The 18,561-nt window shown below is 45.4% G+C and overlaps 1 protein-coding gene across 20 annotated transcripts in view; it reads right to left on the reverse strand.

Annotated features, from left to right (window-relative positions):
• Positions 1-18,561, reverse strand: part of SCRIB (scribble planar cell polarity protein) — a 70,190-nt gene that overhangs the window by 13,828 nt on the left and 37,801 nt on the right. For 14 of the 20 annotated variants that reach the window (XM_043978822.1, XM_043978824.1, XM_043978820.1 and 11 more), the window contains 5 exons: positions 18,313-18,501; positions 16,309-16,419; positions 14,411-14,497; positions 9,563-9,901; positions 8,972-9,031 (listed from right to left, as the gene is read on the reverse strand). In XM_043978822.1, the coding sequence (XP_043834757.1) occupies positions 8,972-9,031; positions 9,563-9,901; positions 14,411-14,497; positions 16,309-16,419; positions 18,313-18,501 (786 nt within the window). The remainder of the gene's footprint in view (positions 1-8,971; positions 9,032-9,562; positions 9,902-14,410; positions 14,498-16,308; positions 16,420-18,312; positions 18,502-18,561) is intronic. The other 6 variants (XM_043978836.1, XM_043978834.1, XM_043978835.1 and 3 more) reach the window with 1 other exon arrangement.

Raw genomic sequence — 18,561 nt, forward strand, 5'->3', positions numbered from 1 at the left:
CTTAAAACTGGTCGATATGAAACACGACAAGGCATGTGGGAAGCAGAAAACTCCCTGACATCATCTTCACTAAAGTCAAAGACAAACATTTCAGTCATGACATCCCTTTCTCATTCCTGAGTCCACTTTGGGCAAAGGGTCAACACTAAGGGGGTCTGTCCCAGAGATTCTCTCATTGGCCTCTTCCCTTTTCCAGCTAATGCTATATAAAGTCTTGTTTGACTGCCTTTGGAGTTGCTTGTAAGGGCCTCCTCCTACTTGTTGGCTTGATCTAGCCTGTCCTATTTCATTTATCTTTGCCTAACCCCTCCTCTGAGAGACTCCTTCTTAACTTATTTTCTTCCCTTGAATAATACTGACATTCTGTAAAGTAAACTTTTCCTCAGGTGGCCTCTGACTTTGTCAATAGGTGTGTTCTTCCCCTGCCTCGTCTTTATAGAAATCTCTGGCCTCAGTTTCCAGAGCAAGGTCTTTATAAATGACCTTCTGCCACCTGAGGCTCACAGCCTCACAGGCCCTATTCATACTTTGCTCTCCCCTGTGGTTGCTATTAGTCTGGCCCCTCTCAGCCACAAGTGTAGGTGTGATATCAGGTCCTTCACCTAAGGCAGTGTCAGTGAGTGGATTTTTTTTAACCTGAGGCTTGACCTCAAGAACCACTTTGGCTTCTGACATTCCTCTCTACAGAAAAGGTTCCAGCATATTCCACCTTCACAGTCAGTCATCTCTAAGGACAAATAGCTTTTATTGAACACTTGGTCCTTGTTCCTTTCCTGAATTATTCCTCCTCATTCCCTTTTATAGAGCCAAAGACTATTATTTATGATCCTTACTGGGCTATACAAAGATTATTTTTAATATGATGATAATTATTAAAGGCACAACTCAAGATATATTTCTTTTAGTAGGTCTTGCCTGATTAATCCTCAAATGGATTTCCCATTTACTCTTTTTTTGTTGTTTTGTTTTCTTCTTTTTTTTGTGAGGCAATGAGGGTTAAGTGACTTGCCCAGGGTCACACAGATAGTAATTATCAAGTGTCTGCGGCCATATTTGAACTCAGGTCCTCCTGAATCCAGGGCAGGTGCATTATCCACTGCGCCACCTAGCTGCTCCTTACTTGCTTTCCACTTACTTTTTTGTTTGTTTTTTGTTCTGCAGGGCAATGAGGATTAAGTGACTTGCCCAGGGTCACAGAACTAGTAAGTGTCAAGTGTCTGAGCCCACTTACTCTTTTTTTTTTTTTTTTTTTGGCGAGGCAACGAGGGTTAAGTGACTTGCTCAGGGTCACACAGCTAGTAAGTCAAGTGTCTGAGGCTGGATTTGAACTCAGGTACTCCTGAATCCAAGGCCAGTGCTTTATCTACTGCGCCACCTAGCTGCCCCCTGAGCCCACTTACTCTTTTTTTTTTTTTTAGTGAGGCAATTGGGGTTAAGTGACTTGCCCAGGGTCACACAGCTAGTAAGTGTTAAGTGTCTGAGGCCGGATTTGAACTCAGGTCCTCCTGACTCCAGGGCCGGTGCTCTATCCACTGTGCCATCTAGCTGCCCTCCCCACTTACTCTTAATGGTTCTTTGTGGTATAGGGGAAAGAGGCCTTGCATAAGGTCTTAGCTCCGCAACTTACTGACTTGTGTAAAGCTTAGGTAAGTCAAGGTTCTTCTCTAAGTGTCAGTTTCCCTCATCTGTAAGCTAGGGATAATACCTGTACTACCTACAGCAGTAGGCTGGTAAATGTTTAATTAATGGTTCTAGGGGAAAAATGTGTGCAGGACACACTTTTAGGTTTAATCTGCATTATTAATATTTTCTCCATCACTTTATGTCTAGATGATCAATCATCAAAACAATAAATCAAGTCCCAATGTATAGCATCTGCCTATTTCCCAGATATGAATACTCACACTGAAAGTTTAAAAACTGGCTTTCATGATTCAGCATAAGCTGGCTCTAGCACACCCCTGATTACCTAACTACCTGAGACACTGTGAGGACTGAATGACTTAATGGCTATCAAACATACTTTTTTTTTTTTTTTTGGCGAGGCAATTGGGGTTGACTTGCCCAGGGTCACACAGCTAGTAAGTGTCAAGTGTCTGAGGCCACATTTGAACTCAGGTCCTCCTGAATCCAAGGCCAGTGCTTTTTCCACTGCTCCACCTAGCTGCCCCTCAAACATACTTTGTAAAGAAAGTATCATAGAATATAAAGTTCAGCCACTTGCCCTTTGCATTCACTGACTTGTGGCCTTCAAACATCTCCCAGTGGTTCTCTACCTCACTGGCTCACAAAATCGTAACACCTCCCCAATCTACAATTCTCAAGTGCCACTCTCTATTATTATTATTATTATTATTTTGTTTTTTGGGTTTTTTTTGGTGAGACAATTGGGTCACAGAGCTAGTAAGTATGCCAAGGGTCTGAGGCCAAATTTGAACTCAGGTCCTCCTGAATCCAGGGCCGGTGCTCTACCCACTGTGCCACCTAGCTGCCCCTCTCTCTTATTATTTTGCCTTTCAGTCATATTCACAGGGATTTCCTCTTTGTCCTGATGACCTTTGGTCCCTTGACCTATGTTCCCAGTCTGTCTCTCTCCCCCACTTCAACTTCACACCCATTGACCCCATGGATCAATCACTTTAAAGATTCACTAGCCAGTGATACAGAAGAGTTCCAGTGAACTCATGATAGAAGAGGATCTCCAAATCCAGGGGGAAAAAAAAAAAAGAACTGTGGAGTATAGATGCTGAATGAACCTTACTATTTCTTTTGTTTTTGGTGCTGTTGTTTTTCCTCATTGCTCTGTTTTTTCTCTTAAAACATGACATATATATATATATATATATATATATATATATATATATATATATATATATATATATATGTATCGGATTACCTGCTGTCTAGGGGAGGGGGGAGGGAGAAAAATCTAAAATTGGAAAGCTTGTATAAACAAAAGTTGAGAACTATCTTTACATATAACAGGAAAAAAAAATAAGATTCACTAGCCAGCACCTTAGAACTCTTTGCTCAGAAGATCTTCTACTGCTCCCACCATGTAAATCCTTTGCTAACCCTCCACCATTTGGTTTCTCTCTCCTTCTGGTCTATCACACTAAAGAAAAGTCACAAAATTGACCTGATTTCACTCATTACAAATGTATTTTGCATATCCCCAGCCGGGTCACTGCTGCTTGACAATCTTTTTACTTAACAACCTCACTGATGACAACCTTATTCGAATAGTGGCTATTACAAACCTTACCTTCTCAGCCCCATTTACCCTGCTTCTCTCAGACTTAATCCCTCCATCATCCTCTCTTCCACCAGCACATGTGCAAATATGACAAGCTCCTTTTCTGAGAAGGCAGAAGTGCTAAGTGAGCTGCTTCTGTAGCCACTCCTTCAAAGCTCCAAAAAGCAGCATCTACTCTTACCTGCTAACATCTCAACTTTCGTCTTTGACCCTATTCCCTCCTGGCTCTTCCAGAGTCTTGCTTCAACATGCATTCTCTCCCTCTAGGGTGGTCCTCAGGCTTCCTCTCTAATGACTCTCTCCCATTCTCTGGCACATACATTCTGGCCTCCCCAGTCCAAGAGTCATTCTTTTACCCTTTGTAAAATCAGAATCACCCTCTGATTCCCCCAAACTGCCATCTCACCTGTTTTCCCCCCTCCCCCTTCACAGCTAAACCTTTTTTTTTTTTAATTTTTTTTTTTTGATGGGGCAATGAGGGTTAAGCGACTTACTTGCTCAGGGTCACACAGATAGTAAGTGTCAAGTGTCTGAGGCCGGATTTAAACTCAGGTCCTCCTGAATCCAGGGCCGGTGCTTTATCCACTGCGCCACCTAGCTGCCCCCCATAGCTATGCTTCTGCAGTTTTACCTTTGTCATCCTACCTCCTCAACCCTGTGCTCTCCTGCTTTTGTTGGTGATCTTCAACTAAAACTGGTTTTTCCAAATTTCCAATGAACTTCTCCGATTTCTCAAACACCGGACACTGTGGGCCACCCCTTCCTTCTAGAGAATCTCTCCTCAACTTAAAAAAGTACTTTTCTGGTTTTCCTCTTGCCTCTTTTTTTTTTGGCGGGGCAATGGGGGTTAAGTGACTTGCCCAGGGTCACACAGCTAGTAAGTATCAAGTGTCTGAGGCTGGATTTGAACTCAGGTACTCCTGAATCCAGGGCCGGTGCTTTATCCACTGCACCACCTAGCCACCCCGCCCCCTCTTGCCTCTTTCTAACTGTCTCCTTCTCTTCTGTCCAAGCTCTTCTAAGGCAGGTGGTTCCTTAATGATCTGCACTTGGCCCTGTCCTTTTCTGAGGCAATTTTATTCACTCCCATGGATTCAAGGACCATCTTTATGAAGGTAAACTCAAGGCAGAACTCAAGATACTCCTCTAACAGTGATTCTGAGCTCTGACTCTATAGCTACAACAGAAACACAGAAACTCAACGCTGGAAGGACTCAGATTATTTAGACCAACCTACACCCAAACAAGAACTTCCTCTACAGCTTCTCCAATCACTTGTTGGTGAGCCAACCTCAATGTCCTCATCTGTAAAACAGGGATAGTAGTAGCACCTACTTATAAGCTTGCTGTATGGCTCAAATGACATATGTAAAGTGTTCTACAAATGCTAGGCATTATGAATTAAAGATGAAGAACTGTCTATAGAAGACATCATTGCCTATGCCCTTAGGTAAGCTTTTTTTTTTTTTGGTGAGGCAATTGGGGTATTAAGTGACTTGCCCAGGGTCACACAGCTAGTCAGTGTCAAGTATCTGAGGTCAGATTTGAACTCAGGTCCTCCTGACTCCAGGGCTGGTGCTCTATCCACTGTACCACCTAGCTGCACCCCACGCCCCAGCTGCCCCCCGCCTATGCCTTTAACCAAACATATTCATCTTTACCCTGTCAAATTGCTTCTCCTTCCTACTATACAATTTCTGTAATCATTCACCTCATCAGGCATGTTAGAAATCTTGGCATACCTCTTTGAGCCTCAGTTTCCCAATCCATAAAATGAGGGGGCAAATTCTATATGTACTGTTCCTTTCACAATTATGATCAATGACTCCTCTCTTTCCCTTAACCCTCCATTCCAATCAATTCCCCAAATCTGCCAATTCTCTCTAACACCTTTTGAGTGCATCTTGATCTTCCCTATTCCCACTGCCACCCTCCTGAGTAAAGGCAGCTCCTCACTATCTATCTAGTACTGCCTCCTAATAGCAGTTCTTCCCTCTGCTCTGTCCCTGCCCTCCTCCCCCTTCCCCAGTCCATCCTGCATCACTGCTACCAGCTTTATCTTTTTTTTTTGTGCACAGACACAATTAGAGCATCTCCTCCTTAATCCAATCTACCAAACATTTATTATTTAAACACCTAATATGTTCAAGATCATGTGCTAAGCACTTCATATAAAGGAAAAAAATGAAAAAAAAAAGCCTACCCATCTCAAAGAATTCTACACATATTAAAATCTTCAATGTCTTTCAATTACCTATTAAGAAATGGTCAAACTCCACTGTCACAGAAGGTGGCAGGTACTAGGCAACTCAAATCACCACTACTTTGACCACCATCTCCCCTGGACCCTGAACCCAAGAGCCCTGGGAAGAGGAGTGTCACTACAATCACCAGATCTGCTTCCAACCCAGCCCCAATTTGATCACTGAGAGAAGAATCATGATTGACAAAAGGCTCACCTTCCTTATCACCATCAGGAAAAACTGCTATTAACAGGCAGGTAAGTATAGGAGCTGTGGAAGTGGCAGCACCCCCACCCCACCCCTAGTTCTGCTTCCAGTCCGGCCCTCAGAGCCATCATCTAGGGGAGCAACTATCATGGAGAAGGGGGGCAGTCATCTACACCAACTACCAACTAACTCACATGGGAAGCAAGCCAACTTAATTGAAGCAGCAAGGCACTCTGAGGGAGAGACAGGAAGCAGCATGGGTCAGACCAGTCAAATCACTACCACAACCTTGACCATCATCTTCCCCTCTGCATATTCCCAATTTATTCTGTATAAAAGCTGTCCTAAAAGCCTTCATGAAGTTAAAAGGCTCTTAGGGCACACTCTAGATCTTATCTGTACATAGCTGCATACACAGTGTCTCCCCCATTAGACTGGGAACTCCTTGAGAGGAGACACTGTTTTTTGCCTTTTTTAAATCTCCAGCACTTAACACAGTTCCTGGAACACTACAAGTGCTTAATGAATTGTTGACAGACTGAACCCAAGAACCATGGGAATAGCAATGCTTCTACCCCTGTGTCTGCAGTCATCATACTGAGGAACAACTACTGTGGAAATGCAGACAGGCAACTGCTCCTGCAGGGGTTGCAGCCACAGCTACTAAAGACCCAGAAAGGAAAGTTCTTGCCACCAAAGTCTTGGTGCTGCCAAATGGTTCAGCATTAGAAACTGATAGGACTGGAGGCATGACCATTTGTTTCACTTCAAGGACCAGGGGACCTTTCCCTCTGATTTACAGCTGAAACCTTCCAAGTGTGTTGTCTCCCCATTAGACTGTGAACTCCCTGAGAGCAGGAACTGTCTTACTTTTCTATTTGTATCCCGGGTGCTTTAGCATAGTGCTTTGTACACAATAATTGCTTGCTTCCTTAACTCATTCACTCACTCATTGATTCGTGACCCTGTGAAATCTTGTGCCAAACTATTCTTTTTGTTTGTTTTTCTTTTCTTTCTTTCTTTTTTTTTTTTGTGGGGCAATGAGGGTAAAGTGATTTGTCCAGGGTCACACAGCTAATAAGTGTCAAGTGTCTGAGGCCGGATTTGAACTCGGGTCCTCCTGAATCTAGGGTGGGTGCTTTATCCACTTCACCACATAGCTGCCCCCAAACTATTCTTTCAACAGTCTCTCCAATTACTTTTCTGCACATTCTAGGCTGATGTCATCTCTTTGCAGATGACTTCCAGATCTCAATTTGCAGTCCTCATCTCTCCTGAGTTCCAGAACTGGGTGTTCTCTAGGGAGTCAGGTTTAAACATGGCACCTATGACTTGTGCCCTCATCTATTCGATCTGGGGGGAGGACTATAGGAACTCTGAGGTCCTTTCTTTTAGCTCTTAAATCTTGTATCCTTTTTGAACCCCAAGCTCCCTTAAAGGCTCAGCTGCCCCCTCCTTCCCTGATTCTCTCTGCTGCTAGTCTCCCCACCCATCTTACTTATTGTAAACACGTATTCTACCAGTACCATGTAGGGTAGGGTAGGGATTGCCTCACTTTTCTAGTTATACCCCCTGAACTGGCACATAAGTCTTACCTGATTAATCCTATAATCCAATGAGCTGGACCACTTTCTTATTCACCAAACATGCCCTGTGTTTTCCCACCTCCAGACTATGCCTTTGTAGCCATTTCTCAACGTACATGGACCATTCTGCAGACATCCCCCTCCCCTCGTAGGGCTCTGCGTGCCCTCTTCCCCCTTCCTCCCATTGAAGCAGCTTCTGCAGGGCTGAGAAGGTGCTGGTATCACTGCTGCTGCTTGCCAGGGAGGCAAATTTGCATAAAGAATTTTGAAAGAAATCCACATCCCCCAAAAACATCTGTTATCTTTACTGTATAGTACTGTGTTCTTTCTCTTCACTTGTGCCCCTTGGCTTGGCACTCCAATTATCATCTTGATCTAGATCTACCTATCCAGCTCTTATCTCTGTCTTGGATTGCAGTCCTGAATCACCAATTACTTGTTGACTCTCTCCAACTGGAGGCCCCCACCATGTGCATCTCAAGCTTAATGTGTTCAAAATGAAACTCATTATCTTCCCCTGCTAAACCAGCCTTTACAAACTTCTAAGAACACCACCATCCTTCCAGTTACACAGGTTTGCAATGAAGTGATCCTTAACTTCTCCTCACCCTCCATATATCTAATCAGTTGCTACGCCTTGCTAATTCTGTCTCCATAATATTTCATTGTTTTCTAGAAACTCACATGGCCACACCCTATTTCAGACCCTCAGAATAGGGTCTGATTAGAATAGTCTAATTGGTCTCCCTGTTTCCAGTATTCTCCTTCAATCTACCATCCACAGAACTGCCAAAACAGTCTCACTAAGGCACAAGTCAGCATGTCGTACTCTGCTGGAAAGTCTCCCTATACTGCCTCTGGAATAAAATAGCACCCTCCACCTGATCTCTAAGGTGGCTCTAGCCTACTTTTCTGGCCATCTCATGTGGTTCCCTTTCACATACTCCATGCTCCAGACAAAACTGGCCCATGTACTCTTCACTGAACTTGACCATCCACCGCCCCACGCCATGCCTTTACACACACTGTCCCCTGTGCTTGGTATGGACTCTCTCTTCCTTTTCACCACTCAGAATCTCTAAGGTCCAGCTCAAGGGCTGCCATTAGGAAAAGGTATCTCTGGTGTGCCCGGGCTGTTAGTGCTCCCAACTCCTCAAATTATCTTGTACTGACTTATCTTTTGTCTCTCTACGTAGGGTAGCTTGAGCATACATAGAGCTATGGCTTTGCCATTGTCGGTGCAGAAGTGACATGAAGACTGTGCCGTCTTAGGACCTGGGCTGGTCTCACGCTTCTCCTGCACTGTGAGTGACTGCATGGAGGCAGGGCCCCTGCCTTACCCAACCTCTCTACCTCCCTCAGCACCACAGCCCAGTGTTCTGCACACATGAGGCCTTCAGGACAGGCTTGCTGACGGCAGCTTCGAAGGTATGGGCAATTGGTTACTTAGTGACTGTTTTGTCTTTCCCATCACATGAGGGATCCCTGAAGGGAAAGGGGGAAGGCTTCTGCCATCACAGCCAGGGCTCCTGAAGAGCAAGGGGGCCTTGATTAAAGGTTTGTTCAACTGACAGACCCGAGTCAGGAAAAAAAGATCCCCCTGCCAGGCTCTCCCTCCCACTACTACCCACTGTCCAGTCCAATATCCTCTTCTGGTCACATACTCCACTGAAACTCACCTGCTGGCTACTGGGAGAGCGGGGGGCATCAAGAGGGTTTCCTAAGGCCCCTGGAGAAACCTAGAAGAGAAAAGGAGACCAGGTTGTGAGGTAATGGAGGGGAAAAGAGAAAGACAGGAGGCTGGGCACCCAGATACAGTCATAATTTCATCAGGCCCATAGAGGATACATCTGTGCATATGTATAAATATAAATGCATCTATCAATATATGTCCATATGGTTTTGGAGTTAAAAGGCTAGGCCAGAGAAAAGTAGAGAACGGCAGAGAGGGGTGAAGGGTCAAGAAGTGCACTAAGTGATCTGGGGTGGGACAGAAAAGGCTTTAAAAGGGTCCTCTGTGGGTGTCCTCCTAGATAACAGGGCAATAAATGAATAGGAGGAAGAAGATCCTGTTAGATCTACAGATGACTGAAGGTGTTGAGAGCTCACAGTTAGCATTCCCCCAGTTTCTCTCCCTCCACCAGCCCCTTTTCCCAGGCTGGAAATGAGGGATTAGAATTAGTGCCTCTCACACTCGCCCTAGCCCCAGCCCAATCCCCAGGTTAGTCTCCATGACACACTTATTAGGATTAAGGTGAAGGGCTGCTTGCCTTGGGGATGCAGAGGCTGGTCTTCAGCACCCCTCCCTGGCCATATCCCAGGGGAGGGCCCCCTAGGCATGATGTTCCCCGGTTGGCCAGCACAAAAGGGTTCTCCCCAAACGGAATGGACTTGGAATCCACCAGACTCTCCCCCTCCCCCAAAGGATCTTCTGGACTTCTTGGGGAGGCACCCATGACTGGGGTAAACCCAGTGGGGCCCTTGCTAGGTTGGGTCAAGGCTGAGACCTCTGAGCTGCCCTCAGCTCTGTGCAGGCCTGCTGGGGCTCTGTCCATCGCGCTGGGCTTGGGCTCCCAGAGATTGTCACGCAGGAGAGAAGAAAACTGGAGCTTCACATGAGAGAGAGATGGAAGACAGACCGACAAAGATGGGACACAGAAAAGGAGAGCAAGTGAGGAAGGGAGATGGAAGAAGAGATGGGGAAAGATGATGGACACAGTGTAATAAAGCCCAAAACAATGCTCCCTTCCCTTGGTATCAATCCCTTGATTCAGCCAGCCTAGCATTCCACCTCCATCCAGGTTATCAAGAGATGGTTTGGAAAAGGTCATGGTTAACCTTCAACATGTTGTTTTTGTTTTTGGGTGAGGCAATTGGGGTTAAGTGACTTGCCCAGGGTCACACAGCTAGTAAGTGTCAAGTATCTGAGGTCGGATTTGAACTCAGGTACTCCTGAATCCAGGGCCGGTGCTCTATCCACTGCGCCACCTAGCTGCCCCAACATGTTGTTTTTGAACATTAGCAACATCCCTAAAGTCCTTTCAATTGGGTCTGGGAACTCAATGATTTATCAAAACTCGATTGGAGGGGGCAGCAAGGTGGCGCAGTGGATAGAGCACCGGCCCTGGAATCAGGAGTACCTGAGTTCAAATCCAGCCTCAGACACTTAACACTTACTAGCTGTGTGACCCTGGGCAAGTCATTTAACCCCAATTGCCTCACTAAAAAAAACAACAAACAAACAAAAAAACCCACCTCGATTTGAATCTGTACTTCCAGCTTGGTACAACCTCTGGGGCTACTACTTGTTATAAGACTTTTTTGTTATATGTCCTATCTAAGTCCCTCTCTCAGGCTCCCATCATCTACTGCCTGCAATTCTTTTTTTTTGTTTTGTTTTTGTTTTCGTGGGGCAATGGCGGTTAAGTGACTTGCCCAGGGTCACACAGATAGTGTCAAGTGTCTGAGGCCGGATTTGAACTCAGGTCCTCCTGAATCCAGGGGCTGGTGTTTTATCCACTGCGCCACCTAGTTATTCCCTATTGCCTGCAACTCTGATCCACTAGTGCACATTTGCTCTATTTATTTTAGGAATTTATTGACTTAGCTCTTCTTTCTTAGGCTTCAACTTTCCCAAATCAAAAGGCTTGAGCTTTTCACCTTGTCTTCAATGATCTTCCTTCATTCCTACTCTCGTCCTTTTCTGAACCTTCTTTGGCCCTACGAGGTCGTGAACGATGTCTACCAATCAGACCTGCACTTTGGGCTAGATGAGGCTGAGGAGAGGTGAAGGTCAGCACTCCTACCTAGCCCTTGCCCTGCTGGCCACCTAGCTAATCACTATATTCTTAGCACATGTCCTCAAGGGACAGTCATGAAATTGGAAGGATCTATAAAGGCCATCCAAGACCCCTTACCTGAACATGAACCTGCTCTGCAATAGATTTAAGACCACAATGATTCTTAGGACCTTCTCCTGGGTAGTCTCTGTAAGCTCAAAGTCCAGAAGCCTAGAGTTTAAATGACTTCTTCCCTTTTCTTCTTTTCTTTCTTCTTTTTTTTTTTTTGCAGTGCAATGAGGGTTAAGTGACTAGCACAGGGCCACACAGCTAGTGTCAAGTGTCTGAGGCTAGATTTGAACTCAGGTCCTCCTGAATCCAAGGCCAGTGCTTTATCCACTGCACCACCTAGCTGCCCCTAAATGACTTCTTCCCAAACTCTACATTACATCACTCTACATCTGCCCATGCTAATGCTCCCCTATCCCTATGTTCAGCTTCAAGAATTCTAAGTTCAGGGGCAGCTAGGTGGCGCAGTGGATAGAGCACTGGCCCTGGAATCAGGAGTACCTGAGTTCAAATCTGGCCTCAGACACTTAACACTTACTAGCTGTGTGACCCTGGGCAAGTCGCTTAACCCCAATTGCCTCACTAAAAAAAACAAAAACAAAAACATAAATAAAAAAGAATTCTCAGTTCAGTCTGTTCTATTAGAGCAACATTTCACTCTCCACTGGAGCTGAGAATCATCTGAGAATCCCCACGGCCATTTTAGTGTATATTTCTAGATAATTTTTTAAAATGTTAGCTAGGATCGGTCCTTGCACGCCCATCTCTGGAAGACCTTCCCCACTAATCAGAGTTCTCCATCTATGGACACACAAGCTTTAAAAACAACACCTCTTTTATGTTACTGCCTTTGGAGGGACATAAATAACAATGGGCCATGGAAAAAATTTTTCTGTGACTGAAGATGTACATTCATTTAAAAAAAATGACCAAGTACGTCTGGCTATGTCCTCCCCTTGCTGGGCCCTGGACAGCTGCCTGCCTTGTCTCTCTGGCTCCAAGCATCATCTCCAGCAGAGGCATGCTGGCTGGGTGCCAGGCCTCCTGAACAGTGCATGTTTTGTCAGGACACATTACACATTTTCAACAAGTTTTCCCCAATTTCACCCTTGAATTCCTTTAAAACTTTTCAATGCCTGTCCTGGAGAATTTACCGATATCTAATGTGTTAATTAGGTCTAGAATAGCTTGCATATTTACCACTGCTTGATCTATTATTGCTGAGGCAGCTGCTCTTCTAAAAGGCAGTTTGGAAGGAGGAATCTCCCTGATACCTTTTCTCAGAAAAGACCAGAGCACAGCCTTGACTGAGCCTGTTGCTTCAAATCTCCTTTTCCATTCATGAGCCCACCTTGGGCAGTACTACCAAACGGCCTGTTTCAAATCTCTTGATGGCTTCTTCCTTTTGATCAGCTTATTTATAGACTCTCTTTCTGATAGCTTTGGGGTCCTTTGCAAGGTCCTCCTCAAAATCTTTATGTTATTGCCAGCAGGAAACACACAGAGAGGGCTAAGCAGGAAAAACGACAGGGAAAAGAATGGGAGAAAGCGATCAAAGGAAAAGAAGGAATGAGTTTGGAAAAGGATATAAGGGAATCATGTAGAAAGATAGGGGAAAGAAGGGAGGAATGTGGGGGAGAATGGGAAATGTACAGGATCAGGGAGAATGATGGGAGGGGGTTAGTACCAAAATAAAATCCCTAAGCTTCTTTGCTCTAGAAGGCATCTGAACCTTGCTTATGTCCCCTGTACCCTTCCCACTTTCCCCTCTTCCCTTCATTCATGCACCTTCTTTTACAACCCACCTCCCTCTTTGCACCCTACTGTACAGGTACCCACAAAATCCCCCCCAACTAAGCCTCAGCCGAGCCCCCCAACAGAGTTGTAGTCTCCTCACCTCCTCTGGAGAACACTGGTCTCCAGGACTAGAGCTGCCCTGGGCTACACCCCTTCCACAGCCCTTCAACATTCCTGAGGGTCTTGGGCTTCCCAGCTGCTGGCCTGCCCTTGGGCACACCCACCCAGCTGGCTATTTTTATCTGCTGGGGGGAGGGGAGAGGAAAAAAATGAGGGAACAGAGCTGTGGGAGAGACCCTATATGGAAGGGGAGGCATTGAGAAAGGCCAGAACTGAGGGAAAGATTCATAGACAAGAACACATTTGGGAAAATGGGGAGACCTTGGTAAAACTCCATAACACTTAATATTACTGACCCTTCTTCTTGAAACTTTTCTTTTTATAGAGATCAAGGGACCTGCCCATGGCTGCATGGTTAGAGAGGAAAGCCAGGGGCTGAGCTATGCCCAGAAGGTGTCCTTCTTCAGCACTCTGTGAGTCACTAATGCCACCATGTATTTCTAGCATTTGTCCCTTCACATGCCATTTCTCTACCAAATTTAAGGGACCTACAGGGCAAGGACTCTGTCTTACTTCACCTTGTATGTCCCTACTGTCTGTTGCAATGTTCTACATACTACAGGTACTTATAACAAGTTTGTTGTTGCTGTGCCTTCAGGGAACCCCTATCACTGCCTCTAACCCAGGCCATGGCACTACCCTTCTAACTGGCCCAATAACTTCAGTCCTCTTCCTCCCCAACCCATTTAAAAATACTATTTTTATGGGGCCATGCCTTGTTAGAAAATCTATGATCAATCAGCTAATACATTCTATATGCCCAGTGGTTTACTGGGCTCCTGACTCTCTATCACAGATCCAAACCCTTCCTCATCCTGGCATTTAAAGCCGCTGGCAATCTGGGCCCATCTGCCTTTCTGGATTTCTCTCCTCCCCGTCTCATACTCAACTTTAGCTGGTCGGCCTCCTCCCCGTCACCTTTGCAATCCTTCCTAATCCTAGTCATCCTATATCCTACTTGCCCTTTAAGACCCACCTCAAGCCCATCTCTAACCAGAAGCTCTTCCTAATTTATTCTTCCACATTTTTGCAGCCCCTCAGCACTCACTGACATCATCCATTCCGTACTCTATCACACTTCCTATAGCTCACACAAACTCCTATAGAATTCAGGGAGAGAGAAGCGGAGAGGGAGAAATGGAGAAAGGGGGGGAAGGAAGAGAGAGAAAGGGGGAAAGAAAAGATGGAAAGGGAGAGAGAGAGAGAGAGAGAGAGAGAGAGAGAGAGAGAGAGAGAGAGAGGGAAAGAGAGAGGGAGAGAGGGAGAGAGAGAGAGAGAAAGAGAGGGAGCGAGTGCGAGAGTGCACACAAGTAAGATAGTACTAGAAAAGAAAGAGGAACAGCAATCACTCACCCTGGAATTGATCCTCTGGATACTGTTGCTCCCAGGCAGAGCAGCCAGGGTTCGGTAATCCAGCCTCAGGGGTTCTGGACTAAGATTCTGCAAGAAAATCCAAAGATAATATACCTGTGAGAAGGTACATGTGTCTATATAAGAAGGAACATGTAAAACTGACCAGAATAGTAAGAACCTTGGAAACCTTGCAATCCAAAGAGTAAGGGAGAGGGGATGCGTGCGTGCGTGTGTGTGCGTGCGTGTGTGTGTGTGTGTGTGTGCACACGCGCGCATGCGCGCGCTCCTTGAAAACAGAGGCTAGGGGGCATCTAGGTGGCACAGTGGATAAAGCACTGGCCCTGGATTCAGGAGGACCTCAGTTCAAATCTAGCATCAGAACCTTGACACTAAACTAGCTGTGTGACCCTGGGCTAGTCACTTAACCCTCATTGCCCCGCACAAAAAAAAGAAAGAAAGAAAGAAAGAAAGCAGAGGCTATTTCATTTTTGTCTTTATATGCCCAAGCCTGGTATAATAGTTTAACGAGAGGGGGTGCTTAGCAAATGTTTGTTGAATTTTTTTTTTTTTTTGCTGGGCAATGAGGGTTAAGTGACTTATCTAGGGTCATGCAGCTAGTAAGGCTGTATTTGAACTCAGGTCCTCTTGAATCCAGGGCCAGTGCTTTATCCACTGTGCCACCTAGCTGCCCCCCTGTTTGTTGAATTTAACTGAGAAGGCTTGGTGCTGGTAAGGGTGTGTGTGCATGACTGCTGTCTTCAAATATCTGACAGACTACCATGTCAAAAAGAGGTCAGAATTGCTCTGCTTGGCCTCAGAATAATTAGGAGAAATAAGGTGAAGTTCTAGAGTTCAACTCAATATAAGGAAGAACTTCCTAACAAAAACGGAATCAGGGCCACCTTGTAGGATTGTGAGTGCCTCCATTCCTGGAAGTCATCAGATAGAAGCTGGATGACCACTTGTCAGTAATGCTGTCAAGGGAATTCTTTTCAGGTAAAAGGCAGATGCTATATCCTCTAGAATCCCTTCCAACTCTGAAATTCTGTGGTTCGGAGCTCCTTCTATAACATATGTAGGTGTGTAAGACAATGGGCATAAATGTATGTATGTGTGAAGGGTGGGGCCCACAAACGGGTCAGAATTCCTAGGAAGTCTTAGGGAGAATTGGCACCAATCTTTGGTCAATGGCTAGCTGATCCTTCACTAGCCCTGAGTAAGCATCTATAATCATATGCCTCCCCAGTACTTCCATCAATCCAGCTGTCCCCAGGACACAGGGGACATGTCAATGAATCTGTTGAGAAAAAAGTAGAAAGCAAGATCTCAGGTGGAAAGACAGTTATTAGACAAACAAGCAGGAGGAATCAGGGGACCCACAAATTCAGCCCAAAAGATTAAGGAATCTGTCACTCTCACCTAATGCTCTCTCACTCTTTCTCTTTGTACAGACACACACACACATGTATGTGTGTCTGTATGTGTGTATATATGTATATACACACACACATACATATACATGTATATGTGTATATATACACTCACATAGATATACACACATACATGTGTATGTATCTATGCATGTTTCCTTTTCCTCAAAGGCCTACAAGGCCACTTCTTGTTGCCTATTTTCTACAGCAATAAGAAGGGAAGGGAGGAGACTGGAGAAGTTTCTTTTCCAAATAGATTTGATGGTTTTACGTGACTCTATTATGCTCATTATTGATTCCAAGCTTTCTTTTTTGAGCATCTGTCTCCTGAGAGTAGCCATATGGCTAACAACTAAACTCTGACCCAATACTCACCAACTCATCAGGAAACCTCAACTCATATCAGTCAGTGGGAAGAAGAGGGGCACTCAAGGGACCCTGGGGAGGCTTGACTATATGGACACTGACCTTTTCCAGGTCTTCAGGGCTCACATCTCGGTCAATGGATGAGATACTCTCCAGGCTGTTTTTGCGCCCAATACCAGCAGCGAAGGGGTTGGCAATGACACCTGGGGACATCTGTGGGAGGGGAAAGTAAAAAGTAAAGGATGGGTATCTGAGCACCCAGCTCTAGGAAAGGAGTCTGGTTTGTGACTGACCTCAACTCAAGGTAGGTACTATTGATAGATGTATTACACTTTGAGAGGGGCTGCATTATGTACCTGGTTAATTTTGATACCTTAAAATGTTCAGCTCCATTTCAGAAAAAAAAAAAACCCAAACTAAAAATCCACTGCTATAGCACTACTAAATGAACAAAGCACTTTCTTCACAGACTCCTCTAGGAGGTAGGTCATATAAGTATTCTCCCCATTTTGCAGATCAAAGGTTGAGTGACTTGCTTAGGGTCATGAAGCAGATAAGCATCCCCTTATTTCGAATGCAGGTTTCTCCTGACTCCATGTCCACTTTGCATATTTAAAAACCTAATTCTGAACAGATACCCCATAGGCTTCCCCAAACTACACAAAGGGTTCTGGCACAACCAAGGTTAGGAAGCTCTGCTGTAGTCCAATACCTTGATTTTACAGAGGAAGCAACTGAGACCCATCTAGCTGCAGGTTACAAAGCACAATGTAGCAGAGCTAGGTATGAGCCCTAGGGCCAGACGCTTCTCTGAGGCCTTTTACCCCAAGCTCATGCAGCTCGTGGGTGTTTCAGGCTACTTTTTCTACATGTTCCCTGAGGGAAGGGCGCTGGAGCCTAGACTGTTTGCCACAGTGTCTTATACAAAGCAGATGCTTAATAAATGTTGAATATGAACAGGTGATAGGACTGACTTCAACAGCAGGAAGAGAACCTCCCAGGGGTACTAAAATGCCTTCTGAGGCTGAGGACAGTCCAAGGGTGCTGAGCCCAGCCAACCCCCAACCAAGCAATCAATCCCAACTCTTCCCTTTCTGTCACCCCACATATCCAAGATACCAAGTCTTTCCAATATTACTCTTTAATAGCTTCCACTTCCATCTCCTTCTCTCCACCGAGTCTAGGCCCTCATCACCTCTCACCTCAATTAGTGCAACAGCATTTGAATTGGGCTCTTGGTTTCCAGTATCTCCTTTTTAATTCAGCCTCCCCAAATAAACTTCCTGACCATAACACCCCCTGGCTCAACCATCAGCGGGGTCCCCTCTCTTTTAACATAAAATACAAACCCCTTAGCTTGGCATTTGAAAGTCCTTCACAATCTGGCTCCAGTCCACCTTTCTAGGAACCACTCTATTTTAGCCAAATGGGTTTATTCTAATATCAGGGATCACTGGAAGCCTAACACTTGTGCCAGTGAAGTGGAATCTGAATCAGTGGGTGGGCAGGCATCTAGGCTATCAATTAATAGTGTGGAATGCTGTGTATGTCAAGGGAAGGACCTGTGCCTCTCTCATGAGCAGTTTGGGGGGCTGCTGATCATGATGATTTCGAGACCTGTTTGAAGACTTGGGTCACCAAAAGTAGGCATTTGCCAGAGGCATTCTTTCTCTTCCAGATCAAAGAAGGAGGCTTCTCAGAGAGGTTAAATGACCTGGTCATGACACTTGGCACAAGACCAAGGAGTCTCCTCTTCACCCTGGCACCTCTTGCCACTTTACTCTCCTAAACCTAAACTTCTTAAACTGTGGGTTGTGACCCCATATGGGGTCACATAACTAAATGTGGTGGTGATGACAAATTTGGCAGCAGTAAGAGGTTATGTACACCTATTTATATACTTATATACTTGCGGTTGTGTAAACATTTCTCAGGCAAAAAGGGACTGCCTTGTACTGAATGACCCTTTCAGGCCCGCCCAGGTCTTGTCTCCCCCATTAAAACTTAAACTCCCTGAAGGCAGGGACTTTTGCATTTATACTCAGAGCATTTGGCACAGAGCTTAATTAAAATCCTGCCGCCCATGTCACTGGCTGAGTGACTGACCTCAAGAGCGGCAGCAGCAACGGGGTCAAAGCCATCACAGACAAGCACTGTAAGGGTGTCTCCGACGCCACGGAGTAACTGCACGGCCTCAGTGTGTGTCAGGCCCAACAGACTCTGCTGATTCACTTCGAGGAGCCGCATCCCCACTCGGAGACGGCCATCTCGCCCCGCAGCTCCTGCTGGGCTTACCTATGGGACAAGAAGACCATGAGAGGGTGAGAACAGAACTGGAGCTATCAGGAAGATGAC

Source organism: Dromiciops gliroides, chromosome 1, assembly GCF_019393635.1.
Source record: "Dromiciops gliroides isolate mDroGli1 chromosome 1, mDroGli1.pri, whole genome shotgun sequence".
NCBI lineage: Eukaryota > Metazoa > Chordata > Mammalia > Microbiotheria > Microbiotheriidae > Dromiciops > Dromiciops gliroides.